The sequence below is a fragment of the Andrographis paniculata genome, unplaced genomic scaffold, assembly GCF_009805555.1.
Source record: "Andrographis paniculata isolate CXL003 unplaced genomic scaffold, ASM980555v1 Contig49END, whole genome shotgun sequence".
Classification (NCBI taxonomy): domain Eukaryota; kingdom Viridiplantae; phylum Streptophyta; class Magnoliopsida; order Lamiales; family Acanthaceae; genus Andrographis; species Andrographis paniculata.
In genome coordinates, this window is record NW_026137583.1 from 3,888,995 (window position 1) to 3,911,500 (window position 22,506).

Consider the following 22,506-nt stretch of genomic DNA (forward strand, 5'->3'; position numbering starts at 1 on the left):
CTGAGATTCTAATGGGAATTTGATTCCATCTAAACTATCGTTCTAAAGATTTCATAAAGTATCACATTTAAACTACAAGATAGAATTGAAACAATGTAAGTACCGAACCAGTGATCAACTCTGTGTCCGGTTGTGCTTGAACCCTTGCCTAAGCTCGGCTCTAGATTTTGCTACCTCGACAAAAATAACTCGGCCATCCAGAAACTGCAAGTTGAGCGATCGATCAATCAATCATCATGATGTTGACGTGATGTTTTAAATGCAAAATTAATTTTTAATATAATATAAAAAATAAAAGCTAAAAATTTTGATAGAATGTTAGGATTTTGAAAAGATCTCATATTCTTAAAGAACATAAATACCATACCCAATTAGATTGACAGCTATTACCATAAAACCAAACTCTAAAAGAACATAAAAATGTAAAAACTTGAAAAGAGTTACCAACCTTGCCGTGCATTCCTTCGATTGCTTTATTAGCTTCTTCCTCTGTTGTGTATCTTACAAACGCAAAGCCTCTTGGCCTTTTTGCGATGTTGTCCATCACCAAGTTTACTACACAGTTTCCAAATCCATTTTCAGAATCTATGGAAGTCACAGCTGAATTCAATTTGGATATATATTCAACTAGTGCACACAACATATCTGACCTTCTTCAAGCTCCCCAAATATTTCGAATGCTTTTCTCAAGCTTTCTTCAGTCGTCCGGAACGACAGACCTTGAAACAACCATGGCGCAACCGATCATTTCGAAATGCAGTGCGAAATTTATGGTGAAAATCAAGTTGCCATGAATTCATTCATAGAGTTGTTTTTATCAATGCAAAAAAAAAAAAAAAAACAATTAAAGCGTAGAAATGCCTCAGTTACGAGATGAAGAGGAAATTCAGATAAACTATTGAATAATTTAAATTTGATGAAGTTGTTGCAGGATAAACTAGAAGCATCTAGAAGAAAACTCTGCGAATAATCTCATAATGATGGCTAGGTTCAAAACGAGTTTATCCAAGGCTGGAAGCTACCACAGAATTACAGACGGTTGAATTATCAACCGCAAATAATGAGAGAATAAATCAGAAAAAATAGTGGAAGAGAAATCACTAACCGCTAACGAAGAGCCTCGTCGATGGATTGAATCCAAATCTCGAAGTCGAAGAAGAAGAAGAGCGACATGGCGCTACGAGCAAATCCAATCTTCGGCTGTACGTCTGAGCGGAGAGCGAGGAATGGAACCGTCTTCTATATTCAATTACTGTTGATTTCGCCGACGGAGATAGGCGCGGCGGCGGGAGAAACCGCTCCGGAATAACATGGCGGCCAAGCACGGCGGCGGACATTTTCCTCCGGCGACTGTGATGTTGCGTCGGTACCTTTCAACTGAAGTTCGCCGAGAAGCAGCAGGCAGGCTGTTGCGACTTCGGCACACATATATATATAAATTTTCTTTCCAATCCTTCAGTTTTTCAAAATAACAATTATGCCCCCTCCAAATTTCCACATTAGGATTCATAGAATCACTCTAAAATCAAATACACAGTTGATCATAGAAGCCTTAGAACTCCACATTTTGACACACAAATTTTCACAGGATTTTCACTTCAGTATAGCTACATACATACATACAAATATATATATATATATGAAGTGGTAAAATGTGAGGAAGGAGAGTGCTCTTACATGGCGATCAAGAATCAAGATGTTCTACGTACAATACACACACATAGGCACTGCTAGCTTAGCTAGAATGTCCCAAAGTCGCTACTAATTATGCGCTGGACTAGACGACGAGTCACCTCGGTTAATTCGCTTTTTCCTGTATCTCCACGCCACTTGAATTTGTCGGGCAGCTCGTCCGCGCCAATAATGTGACTCGTACCTAAAGAGCACAGTTAAAAACCGTATATTGTAGCATTATAAATCCGTTCGACATTAGATTTATTGCATCTTAGTAAACCTGCGGTATAAGATGGGTGTGAAATTACCGTATGGCGCCCTGCACTCGCGGGCTTCGCAAGAATCTTGCGAAAAGACTGGTCACTTCTTCGAGATCTGAGGATCGGAGCACAAACACTTCGACGTTTGTCGTGCATTTCACAGTCCTGTTGCTTAGTAACCCATGGCCCGGGAGTCTTCGGCTTCCATCTAGAGATGAGAGGCAGGACAATAGAAATGAGAGTTTTTACTGTATTGAGATATTTTAGATTTATATTTAGTTTAATATTTGTTTAAATTAATTTATTTTAGATTTGGTATATTTAAATTATAACTTGATTTTATACACAGATATGGTTATGGTGCCTATATATATAGACTCTTATTTTGATGATCAATAACAATGCAATTTTTGAGTTTCCATAAAATATTTCTAACATACCGGAAGTGAAAGATGGATTTGGGAAATAGGTATGGGCTGAGGTTATTACCTTTATTTACGGAAGAATGTTCCAAGCACCATGTGAGGAGTTCTTCGCCGCAAACATCCCCTTCGGACAACAAGACTACGTTTTGATCTTCCCCGATACTTTCCATCTTTCCCCGGATTATAAACACCATTTTGTCGATAAGACCCCCGCGGAATAAGATTTTACTGCAGTTGATGTATGTTTTTGTCCTCAGCCGCTCGCATATAGCATCTATGACAGGTTCGTCCAACAGCTGAAAGATTCGGACCTGTGGTCGGAAAGCACAAGAAAATTCATCCCATATTTTTTATTTTCCTTAGGAAATATCTTGTGTCACTAAAATGTATGCTAAAACATTTAAGTACATGTTCTAAGTGAGAGTGAGTAATAATTATTAGGGTAAACTGATTTTTTAATCTCGTCTAACTAGATTTTTTATCATTTTAGTCCTGTAATCGTAGTTTGTCGCGAACTACTCCCGTAAATGAAAATTTTTAGCATTTTTAGTCATCCGGTGTCGGAGATGCCTACTTGGCACCCACGTCCCCCGCCAGAAGACACGTGTTTGCAGTGAATTTTTTTGTTTTATTTTAAATTTTTTTATATATTTGCTATTTAGTCTAATTGGACCAAACACACGCACAAAAAAAAAAAGTCCGCTCGGTATTTCTGACCTAGAGGACACGTGTCCTCCGGCGAGCTATGCGGGTGCTACGTATGCATCTCCGACACTAGAGGACTAAAAAAATGCAAAAATTTTCCCATACGGAACTAGTTTGTGACAGTTCCGGTTATTACTTTTTACTAAAATGAGAAATGAAGATAACTTTTTATGATGCGAAAACAGAAAATGAGTATTTATTTGAATGATATATTATATTTGCAGCAATGCTTACTTTCTTGATGAATTTAAAGAGATGCCTCCTAATGTCTCTTTGAAGGTCTTCAGGTAAGTTCTCCATTAGCTTTTCTTCATTCACTCCTCTTGTGGCTGCCCAATTAAAACGTTCTGCATCTCGAACTTGTCTGAATGGAAAAAAGTATCGGCATTTCACTATGTTAATCTACTCAAAGTCGACCACAAGATAAACTTATATTCCATTGAAATGAATAAAACTAAAATGTAAACTGAAAAGGCATCATCACTTAGCAAGTTGATAATAGAACCTTCTGAGATTTTCAGGCAAGCGACGATGACTCATCCAAAGCTCAACATCCCGGCGTCTTAAAGACATTTCTAACCCCCTGAGAGCAAAGATATGCAATATTTTAAGTTAGTCGGAGCTAGTAGGCCTTTGACTGAGTCTTTACAGATTAAGTTTTCTTAAGCATTATTCCCTACAAGAGTATCTTACTTTATCTTTTTTCAATTTAACAAGTATCTAACTTAAATGGAATAAAATTATTTTAAGTAAATTATGATGAGATTCGATTTTATTTGTGCAATGAAAGAACATATGTGAACTCCAACATATATCTAAACTTTAGACTTGAAGCTTTTCAAGTAAAAACTCAATCATTTCTAAGATTGGTTATTTCTTTATTTCCTTCCTTTTGTATTATTATTATTATTTTGAGATATAATATATATTTCGTCTTTTTGTTTTTTCTTTTTTGTATCTTTGTCCCATTTCATTCCCGTATTTTGATTATTTTATTCTTCTTCGAAGGTCTACCCATGAAGAGAATTCTACTTAATAATTTTTGCCCGATATGTCTATTAAGTTCCCCGCATTCTACTTTAAGTGTTCTAGTAATATTAAGATTTTTAAACCCTTTGCAAGTTCTTGCTTCTACTTCTACTTCCAAAGTTTTAAATCACCTCTGGCTCTAAGGTACTTAAAGAGCTTACTGAATTTCTTTAAATAAAACGATATTTCAATAATTTACTTATAATTTTTTGTTTTCTTCTATTACTATTTGCTGACCATGAACCCTTTTTTTTAGTCTTTTTAACAAACATTTACATTTAAATTCTTTAGAAAGAATCTCACTAATATTAGAAAATCGTAACACTTAATATGAAACATTATCTAATGTTTTTGTGATAAAAAAACTCGGAGTTTTTTTATTATCTTCATATAGCATAGGAATAATTGAAAATAAAATAAAGTATGGTAGGTAATGTTGCTTTCAATAAAAAAGCTTATAAACTCAGCAAAAAAGAAGTGCCACAAAACAAGCTGCTTATAACTTATAAGCTCCAAGCTGTTTATTCATTTGTTTCTTGTGTTATAAGCTATTGGTCATGTTTTTTCCTAAATACTTTTGATGAGCTTATAAACTCCCCCTAGCAACCTCTTTGTTCTACTAATAATCAATCTTTTATTTTCTAACGTTGTATCAGAGTATAGGTTGTCCAAATTATCCTCACTCTGTTCAACAAGTGACAATTTGTTTTCAATATGAACAAGTATTTCAACAGTGTTGTATTATTATTTTCCTAGAAGTTCATGCATTTTCTAGAAGCCATGATTCTCGGGTCAGGAAGTAGAAGGGTTGTATTGTTGTTCCTTTGGTTCGAGTATGTTTCTACGTGTTTCTATGAGCAAGTTCAGAGGATGATGCTGACAAGAACTACCTAGTTTATTCTACTTATATTTATTTTATCAGCAAGGCTTATTGTTAACTGGATAAAGATGCATATATCGAGAGCGTACCTGCGGCCAAGAGACTGAAGAAAGTTCTGCATGTTTCCAATCAAAAGAGCGAACAGCAAGAGCCCTATGCCGATAATGGCCATTGTAAATAGAACTTCCCCCTCGTAATAACTTGGAACTTGATTCCCAGCCAAGGTGCTGATTTGCTGCGCAGGAAGCCATCACAGAAAAACATTTAGCATCAAAGTTTTCAACTCATCGTGTTAGGACAACCTTAATAGGTACCTGGAATCCCCAAAACAACGAGTAGATATATCGCGTTGCAAAGCTTTTGTGAGTGGTCAGATTAGCAGTAGACTTATAAATCCCGAAGTCATAACCACCATCTACAAAACAAGCTGACGCATTTTCGTTGTTCTTCCAGAGCTCCCATAACCTGCTCTTCTTCTCAAAGTCACCATAATCAGTTCCATGCCCACAATCGATGAATTCCCTGCACCCTTCAATAGTACTATCATTGCAGGCCTTTCGGAAGCATTTATCTACCCTCTGGATTGATGGAAGTAAAATGAGAGAAAGTCACCAAGAAGTATCATAAAACAAACACACATACATATTAAATGATTGCCTCCAAAGATTTCAACAGAAGAGAGCAGATAACAGTGTGAAACACAAAATGCTAACCTGCAGACCAAAGAGATACCAGCACGAGCCGACCACATGGCTTGCCAAAACAAAGGTGAGAAAATTTATTACGAAATGTGCCCACGCAGATTCAAAAGTGAAGCCAGTTGCAGAAGTGCCAGCCGCCAAAGGTAGAAATCTGAACAACCTGGGAATGTATTGGATGAGAATGGCTGTTCGTAGAAGATTTTTTGCATAGTTGGCACCAGATGCTCCTATTGATTCTGGTAGAACTAACAAGATAATGATCTACAAAAAGGATATCACCCCGAGTCAGTACTTTTTGCAGAAATAGTTCCCAACTTCAAGAATTCAATTAGTTTTCATGTACTAATAAAACAGTGCAAAAAAGAGCCCCTCCAAATATCATCATCAGATTTTTAGCTACACAGAATAAGTGCAAAATGCAACAGATGCTCACCTGTGGCACGGGCAGCACAACAAAGAGATCGATGAAAAAGTAGCTGCATAAATAGTTCTTTGCAATCTTTTTAGGGTCATCAACTAACTCTCCAGCTCCCACAACTGTAGACTCCGGAGCAACGTAGGCCAGCCTGAACTGCAAAATAATGACAGTGCATATTCAATTGTAAATACAAAATATTTCCTAATCAAGCTTAAGGTATATACGAAGAATCCCTGAAGTTTTTATGATGGGACATGTTTCAAAATATGTGATGCCAGATGAGTTCATGTACCTGAAGATACATATGAAGCATGTAAATTAAATCAAACAAGCTCCTCAAGACGACGATTGTTGTTGTCATGGGCCAATTTATAACTATGCACTTGTTATTCTGCATGAAGATAATATGACATTAACTCGGAAGAGTTTGTTCGCAAATGTTATAAATACAGTCGCACATCAAAAGTTCACAGACACTCGGGCATGTATCTCAGTGCGTGCTTTGTGCTGCCATTCAGAGTTTACTATGTTTTAGCTAAAACCACCACTCGTTGAAACGAGAAATCAAGCCATGCCCATGTGTACCTGCTGCACATATAGCAGAAAAAAGAAGAGCGGGTCTAAAAACACAGCGAGCAAACAAGAAATCACGAAGAACTTGTTCCAGCGCTGGACGAATTTCGAGTGGGGATTCATTACTCCAGGTATATACGGAAGCAGAAAGGAACACATCCTCTTCGCCCAACCTTTCGCATCTCCATAAAGCATATTATGAAACTGCAAATCCACACACAATGTTCTTATGATTTAAGATCACATAAATGACTTGGTTATTTTCAGAAATGAAATAAAACACAAGACACACCTTTGCATCAAGCATTTCTGCAGTCCTCGATTGCTTCTGCCGCCCCTTAACATTGTGATAATAAGTCGGACAAGTCGTGCAGTACGGATCGTTGCACATTCCCAGCTGCCCCGACCTCAAAAGGTGCTCATTCTTGGCCATGTAGCTATCTACATGCCACTCATTCCCTTCATCCTGATTAATCGAAGGATATCTCTCTACTCTTTGCTCGGTAGCTTTCTGCCGTGGTGTCCCTTGAGGAAGCTGGAAAACTACTTCTCGGTTACGGTTGGCATCCAAAGGACCACTCATCTGTATAAAGGGAGTTCTCTCTTTCCTCAAAGGTCCAGTGAATCCCACCAGATTGTGCTCCTCCCTCGATGAATCTGTAGTATTCATAGGCATTGATATCAAAGCACTCGTTGCCCTTGTTAGAGGTCTCCTGCTTCTAGATTCGTTTTGATTGTCTGATTGGAGGTACCCTGACAGCATCGGCATCTCATCTTTCTCGAAACTAGCCATTCCCAATTCAGTTCCTACACTTAGTATGCCACAGAAATCAGAAAGGCAGATACACTACCTACAGCTTCAGCAAACAATCAATCTTCCAGAGAACTATCTCGCAAAATTTCCATTCCAAATTAGGGGATTTATGGAAAAACTAAGCATCCAACTCCTGTAACCACTAAGCTACCAACAATTTGAGGAACGAACCAAGCAGCAGGCACAGTGATGAAATTAAAGATCCAGCGCATGTCATCAGCAACTGAAAAAGAAACTAAAAACGGCGAAAGGGAAATTGAAGAAAATTAGTGAAGTGATGAAATTAAACATCCAAAGCATGTCATCAGCAGCTGAAAAGGAAAATTTCCATTCCAAGTTAGGAAATTCATGGAAAACCTAAGCATCCAACTCCTGTAAATCACTAAGCTAGCAAAAATTTGAGGAAAACGAACTAATCACAGGCACAGTGATAGAAATTAAAAATCCAAGGCATGTCATCAGCAGCTGAAAAGGAAATAGAAGGAAAATTTCCATTCCAAATTAGAAAATTCATGGAAAACCTAAGCATCCAACTCCTGTAAACCACAAAGCTAGCAAAAATTTGAGGAAAACAAACAAACCACAGGCACAGTGATGAAATTAAACATCCAACACATGCCATCACCAGCTGAAAAGGAAATTAAAAACGGCGACGCAAAAAAACCAGACCTACCTGCGTGAAGCAAGAGAGCGGAACTGTCTCACCCCAACATTCGCCAAAAAAACAAAAATAAAAACAAAAACGCGGAGAAAGGACTGAGCGAGCTACTTCGACGACGGCGTCAAAGGCGAGACTGTGACTGCTTCGTGTGTTGACAACGAGGCGGAATTGGAAGGAGGAGAGAGTGGCGTGTGGAGGTAGGGGAGCTTCAGATAACCTGCAGAGTAGGGAGAAGACCTACTACAGGCGCTGACTTGTGAAGCTTCTTATTGGCATACGTAAGCGGCGAAGACCTTTATTCCGATCAAGGTCGTCGCCGGTCGGTCGGTCGGTCACGCACACATACGTGCGGGTGTGTGTGTGTGTGTATGGTGGCGTTGGAGTCCAGTTTTTGTAATTTACTTTTGCGGGGTCGAGTGGGGCCCAGTCAGAGCTTTGTAATTTTCAGAATCCGACACGGCGGCCGATCTATTCCTCATCTGTTATAAACAAATCTAACAGCTCACTAAGTAATAGAATGTGAGTGAATTTGGTAGTTACAAACAAATAATGAATAAAAATAGTCTAAGTATTTATTTATTTATTTATTTTATAGTATAATTAAAGAATATTAGTGTGTATTTACTTTGTATTTTTATAATGTTAAAATTAATTACTCTCCCCGTTTCAAAACTATAGTCTTGATTATAGATAAAAGATATTTTTGCCCAATGACAATTGTTTGTAATAATAATGAAAGAACACTGCTGTATGTATTAAGAAGGAGGGAGTATTATCAATTTGATCGAGAACATGGAGATTAAAAAAATAATACCCTCTCAGTGCTATTCTTAAGGGTCATTTGAAATTTGGTAATAAATTAAAAAATAATAGTAGTAAACATGTTTTTGATATTTTTCTCTGTAGCTTTATATAGAAAGTAATCCTTTAAATACCTTAAAAGTTAGTAATATTTTGATATTAGTGTATATTTATTTTATTAAAATAAAAATAATAATTTGAAGTGAAATGAAAGAAAATTATAAAAAGACACTTTGAAATGGGACGGATGAAGTATTTCATTAAAAGAGTAAAAAAAGAAAAAAATAATTTTAAAAATTCATTTAGTAAGTAAAAAATAAAGAGATAATATTCCTTCCGTCCACACACAAAGTAAATAATTAGTTGATAGTATTTTAATTATCGTGGATAGTTAAAAGTAGTAAAATAACATTTTTGTCTTTACTTTTTGGTGTAAAAGTAATGATGTGATGTCAAGTAAAAGTATTTGTGAAAAAAAAAACGAGGTATTTAATGAAATATTTACTTTATAATTAGACGTCCCAAAATAAAAATATATATACTTTTTAGCTAGATGGAGAAAGTATAATAAAATTAGTGAGATTTGTTATAAATAAATATCGAATGAAATATAGTTAAATATTGGGATGTGTTCTTTCTGTATTTTTTTTCCAACATATTTTTCAAAAAAAAAATATTATATATATTTATTATTTTATATTACCTATCAAATTTATTATATTTCACGTAAATAAATATATATATTTTTAAACTATTTTACATAATAAATACACCAATGATTTTTTTAAATATAATAATACAAAAACTAAAAATATGAATACATTTGATCGAGGAAAAGATTATATCAAATGGTAGTGAGTTACATGAAAAACTATCTTATATGACATATTAAACCAAAAATGTTAAAAATTCATATACAACGCAAACTCAACTATGCGTCCCAAATCGAGGGCAAACCAAAATTTGCTTTGGATTGTGAAATATATGTTCTTTGGAACTGTTGAACAAATCAAATAGCATTTTATATATTGATATAATATATATATATATATATTTATGTCAAAAGCTTGTAGTACTATTTAAATTTTGAATGTTTTATTATAATAAATAATGAATAAATTAAATACACGTAATCTATATATTAAACATATATAATGTGATTGAAATAAATGTTACATGTGATATTTAAATATAATTTTTTTAAAAAATATAATATATAAAAAAATAAAAAATATATGTTTGATTTGATATTTTTAATTTTTTTTTATGAATAATAAAAATTTAGAAAAAATTGATAAGAATACACCCATAATAGTATATAATTTGAACCGAACTCGAACTCAAATTCGACTTCGAATTTTAAGATGATTTGAGTTTAAGTTACTGTCTTAACTCGAATCATAAACGAGCCAAGTCAAAATTATACCAATAAAATATTCAAGTTGAATTCAAGAATCCTTGTTATGTCCAAATCACTGTTGGAACATAACAATATGAGTCCCTCGCCATCTTCATTTTCAGTAATAGGACACTATGCTTCGGGTAAATTTTCAGTCAAATTTATTAACTTGTAAGCTATACAATTACACTAGGTGAATTATGTATATATATATATATAAAAGTATTAAAATTTTAACCTTATGACCTCATGAGTTCATTCCATACCACATATTGTCCGAACAGTTCCAAGTTCCAACACTCTACCTTTGTAATTTTATTTTTTTATTTTCTTATTATTATTATTATTTTTTTGATGACGTGGGAACTCGTAGTCGCTACCCAAAAGTACGCACTGGCTAAACTTCCGACCGAATCTAATATTTTGTAAACCAAATTCGACGGAAAAGTCACACTATACGAACCATGTGTGGATCGGATTTATATAAATATTTGTTACCCATAAATACTCTACTGTTTGTTACTGAATCTTTTTATACATGTGACAGCGTGCCCTACAATATAGGAAAATATAATGTCCGATAGCCTTAATTTAGAGCATGTGCAATGAGAATAATAATAATAATAATAATAATAATAATAATAATAATAATAATCTTTATATATACTAAGATGATTACGTGTCTATCATACTATTCTGACTCAAGACAATATTATTTTTTTAATTACACAAAAAGGAGTTGTGTACAGAAAAAAATAAAAATAAAAATAAAAAATAAAAATAAAAAGATAAACTTTATTGTAAATGCGGCCTCTATGAATGTCCTATTGTGCATCAATTTTTCACTAAAAATGAAAAATAAAAAAAAAAAATCCAAGAAATAGGGTGAAAGGGCATCTAAAATAAACCCAATTGTATATGCTTTTAGACTTTAGAGGTTAAAAAATAGTAGAGACAGCTATACTTGGTACAGTTCAAGCTGCTTTCAAGCCACTAGATATATAGTGTAATATTATGTATAAAAATAAATAAATATATTCAAAACATACCAAATATGAAAGGACAAAAAATATCTAACACCATTAACATTCTTGTAAGGATAAATATATATATATATTTTTTTTTTCGTCTATGTGAGTATATTAGTGTAAAAAGTAGTCACAATTGTATAATAACAATGAAAAAGTAGGAATAGTTTTATAACGATATGATTATTTATGGAAATGAGACTATTGTTTTAGGATGGATAAAAATGATAAATAAGACTATATTGTATTAGAACAGAAAGAAAGTAGTATTTGATATATCCACTAACAACATTCCAATTGTGAATCTTAATAATAAAAAATAAAAAGTAATACTATTTGAGTATATATTTTTTTTAATATATTTACGAATTTTTATAATTTTACATTATTATTAAGAATCATAAAAATATTATTCCCTCAATCTCATTGAAAGAAAATTATTTTTTATTTTCGTCCATCTCAAAACAAGGTTACTATTTCCTAATTTAGTAACTGTACTACCTACCTAACATAATAAATTCCCTTTCAACTTACAATATATTACACAAATGTCATTACTTTTATATTACACCGCATTATAATAGGAGTATTTTTGTCTTTTTTACTACAATTCAATATAATACTAATATTTAAAAATTTACGTGTAAAAAACAAATGATACTCTTCCAATAGGATGGAGGTAGTTTTAAAATCATTCTTTTATTATTTTTTTTTTAAAAAATAATAGAACAGTTAAGATGCTAAATTTAGCATTTTAGTATAACAACAAATTTATATTAATATAATATAAGTGTACAATTATAATTGTCTAAACAATATATTTTATAAATATCTATTGCATTGCATGTCTAATTAATAAAAAAATATTTTGTTTTCTTATAAAATATTGTATTAAAATATTATCTCATCCGTCTACAAACTAATGTTCTATTTTTTTATTTGAAACTTTCAATAGTTATTTTTCTAATTTTCTTTTTAAACAGAATATTTATTTTTTTAATCTTAATTTATTTACCACTTTTAATCTCTACTTTATCATAGAGGAAGGATAAATTTATTTATTCATAAAAAAAAAAAAAATTATATAAAAAATCATGAAAATATACTTTCATATAATAGAAATTAGAGGAAGTATTTAACTCAAAATTCAAATCATCGCTCAAATTTCAAATAAAAGCTAATCAATCTCGAAAATTCATTGAAGTATCTCACTAATCCATAATCAAAAGTGCATATTATATCCGAAAAAAAAATAATAAAAAGAAAGAAAAAAAGTGCATATCATACTCTTATCACTCGTCATTTCATATTTGTGTGATTGAAAAAACAAATCATAAAAAGAGGGGAAAAAAAAGCTAAACCTGGGCCATATTCAAAGATAAAAATTCTAATTAGATAAGAATTGAGATTTAAAAATGTATAAAAGAAAAAAAGTAAAATATATTAGGGTGTGTTTGTTTGTCGGCGTTAGTTTTTTTAATTTAATTTTTTAAATAATAAAAAATTGAATTCGAATAATTTTTATGAGATATAAACAGAAGTTCTCTGATATAAATAGAAATTGAAATGTATAAAAATTTGAAGTATAATATAAAAAAAATAATTAATTAATTTGATATTTTTAAAGGAAAAAAAATCTAAATAGTAAAACTTACAAGAACACAAGTTTAATGTAAAAAATATTTTTAAGATTGTGTTCTTTTGTAATTTTATGAGAGGTTTTTATTATTATTATTTTTTTTCAAAAATATCATATCAAAGAATTATTATTATTATTATTATTATTATTTTTTACATTATATTATAAATTTATTTTACATTAAAAAAACGATCAAATTTAAATTCAACTCTTTACTATTTAAAAATCCAAACCCAAAAACTAAAATTCATAAACAAACACACCCTATGTTTCTATCTCAAAAAACAAAAAAAACACAGAAAATACACCCTATATTTAATTAATAAATCATTTCTGGACCCGAGAGTATTAGTTCGGGTCGGGGCAGACCCGAATTTTCTATCCAAACGGATTCTAAATATTTTTAAAAACACAGAAAATACAACCAAACATAACACACCATAAATTTAATTAATAAATAATTTCTGGATCCGAACGTATTATTTCGGATCGGGGCAGACCCGAATTGGCATGGTGGTGGTTCCTTCCATGCTATGGTGGCACGTATGAAATGCGCAACAAACTCACTCATGATACATGGATCTGCATCACTGCCTGCGTGCATCATTCCCGCTCTCTTCTCAAATCCCGGCAATCCACGCATTTCTCTATATCTATATCGATCATCTTCTTCCAATTTGATTCATACATTGTTCGATCGTCCTTAGTTGATTGGCACCGTAATTATTTGCACTGGTAGCTAGCTAGCTAGCTCTACAAAAATGGTGGTTACCGAGACAACTTCCAACTCCAATGAGCACCTCCACTCCGCCTTCGCATCCAGATACGCGCGTACTCCTCTCCCACGGTATGTATCTCGATCTATTTGTGTAACTGCTCGTTTAATTTGATTTGCGCCGGAGCTGATGTAGTGAGTGATTCGGATTGTTTTTGTGCGGCGATATTTAGGTTTCGGATTCCGGCTCAATCGATGCCCAAGGATGCGGCGTATCAGATAGTGAACGATGAGCTGATGCTGGACGGGAATCCGCGCCTTAATTTGGCTTCATTTGTGACGACCTGGATGGAGCCGGAATGCGATAAGCTAATGATGGCCTCCATTAATAAGAATTATGTCGACATGGATGAGTATCCTGTCACCACCGAGCTTCAGGCAAGTCCTTCTTGTTAATACATCGAATTTGCTATATCGTATCGACTTTTGAGTCGATCGTGAACTTTTGAATGAGGATTGCAAAGTTTTGTATCGATTTGCAAGAGAAATATCCAATTTATAAATTGAGCTTTTAGTGAAGATGAAACTAACAGATTTGCTATATAATAGATCGAATTTCCTACCTCTGTGGTGACTTTTAAGTCGATTATGAACTTTTGAATGAGAATTGCAAGGTTTTGAATCGATTTGCATGAGAACTCTCTAATTTAGGAATGTGACTTTCAGTGAAGATGAAAATACAGATCTGAATCAAAATGGCAATGTCTGAGATTTGTTTCCTGGTTGTATTGTTGGATCACTGAATTTTTCAGAACATTTTCGCATTGTGTTCAATCCAACTGTTTCTACCTTTGGAATTAGTAACGTTTTTGGTTATCCATCCTGCAGAATAGATGTGTGAATATGATAGCTCATCTTTTCAATGCCCCCATCGGTGAAGACGAGACAGCCATTGGTGTGGGTACTGTGGGCTCCTCAGAAGCCATAATGCTTGCAGGTTTGGCTTTCAAAAGAAAGTGGCAAGCGAAGAGAAAAGAACAGGGCCTACCATGTGATAACCCGAACATCGTTACTGGAGCTAATGTGCAGGTATATCTTCTAAGTTTGATCTCCATTTTCACTATTCATCTATATCATTCTTTATACATGTATGATTTCGCGAAACAATGTTAATTGATGTTGGTAGGAAACAAATCTAAATCTAAAACTCTGCAGCAGAAGTCGACGGTTCGAATACACTGTTCTAAATATCAGTTTAAGCTTCTTACCACATTTGAATTACATTGCTGCATATGAGTATCATGATTCCATAGTCCATACAATCCAATCAGGGAAATTTGGGCTTTGAAATCAATTTTCATTATCGATTTGTCTTTTGAGTCCATTCATTTCTGGTGATGTATTGCTACTGTACTAACACATAGTGATAGATTTTGAAAACAGCTGTTATGGTTCCTTCTACATTACAATTATAAGCAATAGGTGCCATTGTGTCATTGATCTCTCTTTTTTTTTTTTTTTGATCGGATAAATATTTTTTGATCGGAATCATTGATCTTGATATGCAAGTACCTGCATATGAACACAATTCTGATGCAACTTCTACGGGTTAGGTTTGCTGGGAAAAATTTGCAAGGTACTTTGAGGTAGAACTGAAAGAGGTGAAGCTAAAGGAAGGATTTTACATATTGGAACCACATGAAGCTGTGGAAATGGTGGATGAGAACACAATCTGTGTTGCAACAATTCTAGGTTCGACGATGACAGGTGAATTTGAGGATATAAAGCTCCTGAATGACCTCCTGTCGAAAAAGAATGAGGAAACTGGATGGAACACCCCAATTCATGTCGATGCTGCCAGTGGAGGATTTATAGCCCCGTTTCTTTACCCGGATCTCGAATGGGATTTCCGGTTGCCACTGGTAAAGAGTATCAATGTGAGTGGTCACAAGTATGGGCTTGTTTATGCAGGTGTTGGGTGGGTTATATGGAGGAGTCAGGAGGATTTGCCAGACGACCTTGTGTTTCACATTAACTATCTTGGATCTGATCAACCAACATTTACATTAAACTTCTCCAAAGGTAAATTTTCATATTTATTTTTATGGAATTGCTGTTTGAACTTTGCATGAGATAGTTAGTGTAAAGGGAATGACTTGAGTGCTGATTACTATATCAACATGAAAATTAGATAGAGGTTTCGATGAATATAACATGTATTGAGTTAATTGAAATCTTGTGCTTATAATTAGTTGGTAATCAGAAAAAAATGTATTAGCAAAAATAATTGTAGATTAAAATTAAGATAACTGAATATTTTGATTAAAATTAAAAAAACTATGAAATTTAAAATATGATTAAAATATATAATTATAATTTTTTTTTAAAAAAAAAAGACAAATTATATAGGACCGTCAGAAATTGAAAGAACGAACATATGACAAAGGAAATATTTTTTTAGAATTGTCTTGAGATTAATTGTTAATAAGTGATCCTAATCAGCACATGCACATAAAAATGACATGGACAATACTCAATTTCAGTTACATATGTTGAGTTAACTGAAATCATAAGCAGTAATATGTTGTTACTTCGTATATTGTATTTATAGTGTTGATTTATATTTTATGTCCTAATAGTGCTTGATTGAATGAGTGTTAGCTCATGTGATAAGGTGTCAGTTCATTTGTTATATTTATGTTATTGATTTTTATACGATGTTTCGACCACCCACAATAGCCGTTCTACGAGTGCACTATGGGTAAACTTTCCTCCACGCTAAACATCATGAAAAATCATTGATGTCGAACCTGGTTTCGATTTTCAGGCTCCTGCCAGATAATTGCTCAGTACTATCAATTCATAAGACTCGGCTTTGAGGTAAAAAGTTCATACTTAAAAAATCTCCCATTTGCTCAGACTCTAGTGATCCATTCCTTCTCCCCTGTTTTTGTTCCCTCAAGGGCTACAGAAACATCATGGAGAACTGCCAAGAAAACGCGAAGATGCTCCGAGAGGGACTCGTCAAGACAGGGCGATTCGAGATCATTTCCAAAGATGTCGGAGTTCCATTGATTGCATTCTCTCTCAAAGACAGCTCCAGGTACAGCGTCTTCCAGATCGCCGAGTCCCTCCGAAGGTTCGGATGGATAGTTCCCGCATACACCATGCCTCCCAACGCCCAGCACATCACTGTTCTTCGCGTTGTCATCCGCGAAGACTTCAGCCACAGCCTCGGCGCAAGGTTCCTAGTCGATATCAACACTGTCATCGAGGAATTGGACGTAATGCCTCCTCGCAAACCACCGATTATTACACCAGATCAAGATAATCATGGACGCAGTAAGAAAGCTGCCGAAGCCAGAGCTCGCTGGAAGAAGATCGGTACGGAGGCCGCCATTAGTAGCTTCTGGAGCCGGATATCGCACAACAAAACCAGCAGCGTGTGCTAGTTCACGACGAGGATTCGGAAAAGTTTCTGAAAATATGCGCATCAGTCGACAGGCGAAGGTATAGACAATACACAAATAAAGCTTGCGCCGCAACAAGACAACTCAGCTCTCTCGGAAAACTGTGGCTGAACTTCCGACACGTCGAATAATATCGGATATGATCAGCACGGCGTCTCACATTTACTAAATAACAAATAGAAATAGAGCCATTGCGACTCCCGGCATTTTACCTTACGATATTCCGAACTCAATGGTTTTAATAAACTCCCTACAGTAAGTTTTCGACTCGAAAATCCCATTTTCGAAACGATCGATGATTAGTGAACAAAAGCCCTACGAGAAATACGCAAGGATAATAAGACAGCATGTACAACAACACGTAAAAAAAACTCCCACGCTTCCGTCCCGGAAACGAATACCTAAGAAAAAGACGACGACTAACACACCTTGTATCGGCACAATATTTGTAACACACATCGAAACTAAGAACGAACCTATCGATCCGTCAGTTCTGCCATATTCTTCACGAAGAGAGCGGTTCGTAATGGTATTGTAGCCACGGATGTTTCAAAGCCTCCGATGCAGATGGTCGTTTCCTCGGGTTGACTTGAAGAAGATGTGCGACGAATTCGATGAATCCCTCGTCTCCCATTGACAATCGGTGCGTCAACGACGACTTCTTCGGGATTAAATATTCCAGCTTGTTAGTTTCCTGAGGCATATCGAAGATGTAATGCTTAAAATGAAAATATCGTTTTCTCACTCACTATATAGACAAAAATCGAGAGATAAGACTACCGGATTCCTCTCGTAAAGCATGTGGTTTTTGGTGAAGTATTTGTGCACGTCTCGTCCTTTAGCAAGCATTTCCGCGTCGACTGGACTTATAATTCCGATTACTCGAGCGAGTAAAGTGGCCGGCGAGTCATTTTGGAAAAGAACCTACATAGATAGAACAGGTTATTAGTGCTTCGAAAAACATTTACGAGAGAAAATAACTGCTCAGAAAGCTCCCTTCCCATATCGAAGAACTTACATTTCCCGTGCAAAGTTCAGCCAAGATGCATCCGAGTGACCATATATCGATCTTTTTATCATACGGAAACCCCAAAATAACCTCCGGTGCGCGGTAAGACCTCGATTGGACATAAGAACATAGATTATCGGTTTCAAAACAGCTACTTCCGAGATCGATGACTTTTACCTCACACCTACTGTAACTTTTCACCAGTATATTCTCGGGCTTCAAATCGCAATGTATGAGGCCAAGGCTGTGTAGAAACTGCAGTGCTTCAAGGCATTGGATAGTAATCGACTGTTGGAACGGAAAAAATCGTTAGTGATGTGTTTTGTAATAAGATATCGTCGAACAAACGACTTTTGCGCGACAAACCTGGAGTCTCGGCATTGTAAAGTACACTTCTCCACCCGATTCCCGGTTATACTTCTGGAACTCGTACAAGTTTGCTTTAAGCAATTCGCATACGATCAACAAATGCTCCTGTCGATAAAAATACAGGCCTATGTTATAGATCAATCTTAGACACTGACCGTTATGTATGTATTGCAAATATGATCACTTACGCGGTAGTAGAAATAATCGTAAAGTCGAAGAAGATGATACTTGTCAGCAGGGTCGTGTTTGTTCACATACTTGAGCAGCTTTATTTCGTCGAGGCTCTGGTCGAAAAAATCTTTGTTGTTCTTTATAACCTTGACGCAGACGTCCATGCCGGTGTGCAGATCATGCGCCTGAATGGCTTTGCTAAACGCGGCCGATCCGAGATACTCGGTGACGTGATAACGACCCGCAATGACCGAGTTCAAATTACAATGGAAATTCTTGTCCTCCTCGAAGCCAGTCCTGAGCAATAAACGACACGATCGTTGCATTAATAAGCACAGCGATAATGAAAATCGATAATCGGAATAATAAGCAACGCGTCGAGAAAAGTAAATGCCTGTTTTTCCGGTGCACGATTTTCAAATTGAACGTTTCGAAGTCTTCCTCTTGTGCTTTGATTTGCTTCACTTGCTCTTGTACAGCTGCAGTTTCCTCGTCTTCTAACAACGCCTCGCTATATTCATTTCTTACGGCGTCCTCCGATTCCCGGTGTTCTTTCTTTATGTATTCCCTCTCGGCGCAGCTGGAATTCGAAATCGACGACGCGCTAGAATTACCCGATTCTCCACCGTTTGCATAGCTTTCATCCCTCGAACTCTTAGGCAGTAAAAATTCGTTCTTTTTGTCCCTTTTCGACGTAACCACGTCATTATCAGCCTCATCGACGACAACATTGTTAACTTTGTTTGACAACGAAGATTTTCCCGAGCATGTTTCGGCCCATTGCCCGTCTCTCGGAGGAGGAAACGAGAATCCTTCGATCGTACATCCCGCGGACTGAGCGGACACACCTTTATCGTTATTCACCATGTATATATCCGAACTGTGCCTTTTTATTTTATTGTTGTCGTGCAGCGAGCGTCGTGAACCGCCAATTCTTGCGTCGTGATCTCGAAAGTAGTCGATATCTCCTGCCAAACTTTCCCTCGCTTCACTACCGACGTCGGCAGCATCGCTGTTGATTCCAACACCAATCGACCTAACAGAACCGTGCTGATCATCGTCCGCACCGACGTCTTCCATACGAGTCATTCCGTATTCGCCGATGACTTTCCCATTCCCGAGCAGAAGCTCATCCGTCTGAGCAAGAAATCCCTGCCATGCGGGCTCGGAGCAGATCAAATTCAGCTCCTCTTCATCCATCAATCGACCGTCGTTTCGATGGTAAATTTCAGTTTCGTATAAGTCCCCGTTGTTACCGGAAGATAGAACTGGATCAACACTTGTCAACTGGAAATACCGCTCGCCCGACAAGTAAGAGCCCCCCTCGATAATAGACTCCTTATTTTCGTTGTTTTTGTTTCGGTCCTTTTCCGGAAGATCGGGAAATCCGCGGCTCCCCGTCGCACCTTTTTCATTGTCACTCGGATAATCAATTTCGTGCGATAGAAACAGGGCCTCATCTTCGATAGGTTGCCTCGTGTAGCCAACATCGTCGTCATCTTCGTACTCGTCGGAGTCCCAGTATTCATTAGGGAAGCCGAATGAATCGCCTATAATAGCAAAACAAGAAACATCATTACGACTTATAACAATTACCCGTACAAAGAAAAAAAAGACCATAAAACAACGACAAACACAATTCAGAACTTATAATTTCAATCAAGTCGTATCTTGCCACAGTATATGAAACATCAACGACGCATTAATCGAGCTGAAATTATCAGGACAAACCTGAAATGTTGACATCTTCCCCGAAAGGCATATCAAGAAACGGCCTAATCCCGTAAGGATGGTCGGAATTGCGATCATACTTCTCTTCCCAGTGAATTCTTACAGCCTTATCTTCAGTCTTGAGTCTTACAGGAGCTAGCCTTGGTAACTCGTCCTTTCGATAATCCGGCACCCGATGAAATTCTAACACGCTTCCCGATTCTCCCATTTGATCCTTCACTTCATGAATAATCTCAGCCACTTCCTTTTTCCGTCGTCCTTCTTTTTTATCAACAAAAGAAGCATGGTCACAACCACTTGATGTACCAACTCCCGACAAAGGGAACACAGTTTCCACAGAACAATCTTTCCAATTCTCCGAAGTTGAAGGACCGAATACATTATTTGCAGCAACCGGCCATGCTAATTTGTCCTCGCCAAACAAGATGCCATTTTCAAGAGATTTCACATTATCCTTAACTTGACCATTTCCATTACCATATTTCGAAGAATACAAATCAAGAACAGTATCTTCTGAGCTTTGCAACAATGTAAAGTCATTATCACTCGTCCCAACGCTGGCATCGACCATCCTCTGCTCCCCAATCACGCCGCGGGTTTTCCAATTGATCGTAGATCCATTTCCCCCCGAACCACACTCCACTTCTCTCACAATTAGCTCCCTCGAAGCTTCCGGACCATTCAAATCCTTTACAACTTCCACACTGCAACAAGACTCTTTCGTACTCATATCCTCTTCCGATTCTTTCGCTCTTTTTACTTCCTCCCCCGATCCGCTCCTTAGCTCCTTTTCATTACCCTTAAGCTTCCCGAGAGTTCCATTTGAGCTAGGTCGGGTACCTAACTCAGTTCTTAGAGCAGCCTCAGCTTTGGTAAACTTGTTTCTCCTCAAAAACTCAATTACATCATCCACAGGATTCGAGCCAGCCATTTACATACAATCATCTACAGCAAAAATCCATATAACCCTACAAAATGCCATTCAAGTGTGCCTGGAATTAACGAGCAAGAAGAGCTGACAAAAGTATGAACTATTTTCACAAAATGATGTCTGGATTTGAAATTCCTAATCTCTATTTTCATAATATTGGTTGCTACAAAAAATGTGAAACGTTGTTCAGCTAAACCTCCTTTCCGGTTGTAACCCTAATTCCGTTTTTCGAACCAGAGAACACACGAATTTCATACTTCTTAGATAAACAAAAGCTACACCAAAATTACAAGATATTGAAGCAAGTATTACTTGTCGAAATTTCATAAGATCTGCGATTTAGTTCCAACTCCAGAAGGCAAAAATTCAGCTAGAAACAAAGAAAGTGTATATGTCTGCGCCATTAAATCTAACCAACTACGAAAGTGGAAAACGAAATTAATGCAGCGATGAAAGAGCTTACAGATCGAAGGAACGGAATGCTTCAGGATGCCCCCATTAAAGCCAGGAATTTGAATGCTTGAGTTCGAGTTCGAGTTGGGGCTTTTACAGGTGAAAGAAACCATTTATATCGCTTCTCGGCTGAATGTCTGAGATTCATTCGATGTTCAATTTTTTTAGTATATGTTTTAATTTCATTTCACCAGCTTACACAAGTGGGTTGTTTATAATAATAATAATAATAATAATAATAATAATAATAATAAATCAATTAAAATCTGAAATCATATTATCAAATAATAGGAGTACTACTTATATATATTTCATACGAATTGACTATGAATTGACATATTTTTTTTATAATCTCACATCTATTGACATATTTTCATTTCGAGTAAAATTTATTAAAATCAAAAATATTTAATACATACTCATTCAAAATTCACTTCTTTTTATTTTTTTTATTAAAAAAATATTTTTATTCATATTTTATAAAATTAATTTATATTAATTAAAAATAAATAAATATATTTTTTTATTTATTTGTATTATAAAAAAATTTATTCTTTATAAAATTGAAATTTATATTGCATACATCTTATAATGTGATATAATTTTTAAAATATTTTAAATAAAAATTCTAATTTTTTTAAAATTATATA

At 35.4% G+C, this 22,506-nt stretch overlaps 4 protein-coding genes across 6 annotated transcripts; 1 reads left to right on the forward strand and 3 right to left on the reverse strand.

Moving 5' to 3' along the window:
* Window position 1: 1 nt before the first annotated feature.
* Window positions 2–1,482, reverse strand: LOC127253065 (organelle RRM domain-containing protein 6, chloroplastic). Its single transcript, XM_051277485.1, has 4 exons — window positions 1,106–1,482; window positions 651–719; window positions 449–555; window positions 2–204 (listed from the first exon to the last, which is right to left on the reverse strand). The coding sequence occupies exons 1-4, from the start codon at window positions 1,335–1,337 to the stop codon at window positions 115–117; spliced, it is 498 nt and encodes a 165-aa protein (XP_051133442.1). The 5' UTR covers window positions 1,338–1,482; the 3' UTR covers window positions 2–114.
* Window positions 1,483–1,612: 130 nt separating this feature from the next.
* On the reverse strand, window positions 1,613–8,514 carry LOC127253060 (probable cyclic nucleotide-gated ion channel 20, chloroplastic). Of its 2 annotated transcripts, XM_051277480.1 has the most exons (14): window positions 8,153–8,514; window positions 7,651–7,714; window positions 6,958–7,472; window positions 6,678–6,869; window positions 6,385–6,483; window positions 6,108–6,245; window positions 5,687–5,935; window positions 5,288–5,551; window positions 5,063–5,208; window positions 3,570–3,647; window positions 3,299–3,428; window positions 2,424–2,670; window positions 1,983–2,142; window positions 1,613–1,876 (listed from the first exon to the last, which is right to left on the reverse strand). In XM_051277480.1, the coding sequence occupies exons 2-14, from the start codon at window positions 7,694–7,696 to the stop codon at window positions 1,762–1,764; spliced, it is 2,379 nt and encodes a 792-aa protein (XP_051133437.1). In that variant the 5' UTR covers window positions 7,697–7,714; window positions 8,153–8,514; the 3' UTR covers window positions 1,613–1,761. The 2 variants fall into 2 exon arrangements, with proteins under 2 accessions (XP_051133437.1, XP_051133438.1); XM_051277481.1 differs by lacking the exon at window positions 7,651–7,714 and having other exon boundaries at window positions 8,153–8,513.
* Window positions 8,515–13,756: 5,242 nt separating this feature from the next.
* LOC127252887 (glutamate decarboxylase-like) lies at window positions 13,757–17,174 on the forward strand. Its single transcript, XM_051277260.1, has 6 exons — window positions 13,757–13,854; window positions 13,956–14,160; window positions 14,611–14,811; window positions 15,336–15,804; window positions 16,550–16,602; window positions 16,686–17,174. The coding sequence occupies exons 1-6, from the start codon at window positions 13,769–13,771 to the stop codon at window positions 17,172–17,174; spliced, it is 1,503 nt and encodes a 500-aa protein (XP_051133217.1). The 5' UTR covers window positions 13,757–13,768.
* On the reverse strand, window positions 17,071–22,017 carry LOC127252886 (uncharacterized). Of its 2 annotated transcripts, XM_051277259.1 has the most exons (9): window positions 21,867–22,017; window positions 20,473–21,440; window positions 19,136–20,291; window positions 18,759–19,038; window positions 18,568–18,675; window positions 18,211–18,489; window positions 17,973–18,116; window positions 17,669–17,886; window positions 17,071–17,200 (listed from the first exon to the last, which is right to left on the reverse strand). In XM_051277259.1, the coding sequence occupies exons 2-8, from the start codon at window positions 21,401–21,403 to the stop codon at window positions 17,698–17,700; spliced, it is 3,087 nt and encodes a 1,028-aa protein (XP_051133216.1). In that variant the 5' UTR covers window positions 21,404–21,440; window positions 21,867–22,017; the 3' UTR covers window positions 17,071–17,200; window positions 17,669–17,697. The 2 variants fall into 2 exon arrangements, with proteins under 2 accessions (XP_051133216.1, XP_051133215.1); XM_051277258.1 differs by lacking the exon at window positions 17,071–17,200 and having other exon boundaries at window positions 17,370–17,886.
* Between the last annotated feature and the right edge of the window lie 489 nt (window positions 22,018–22,506).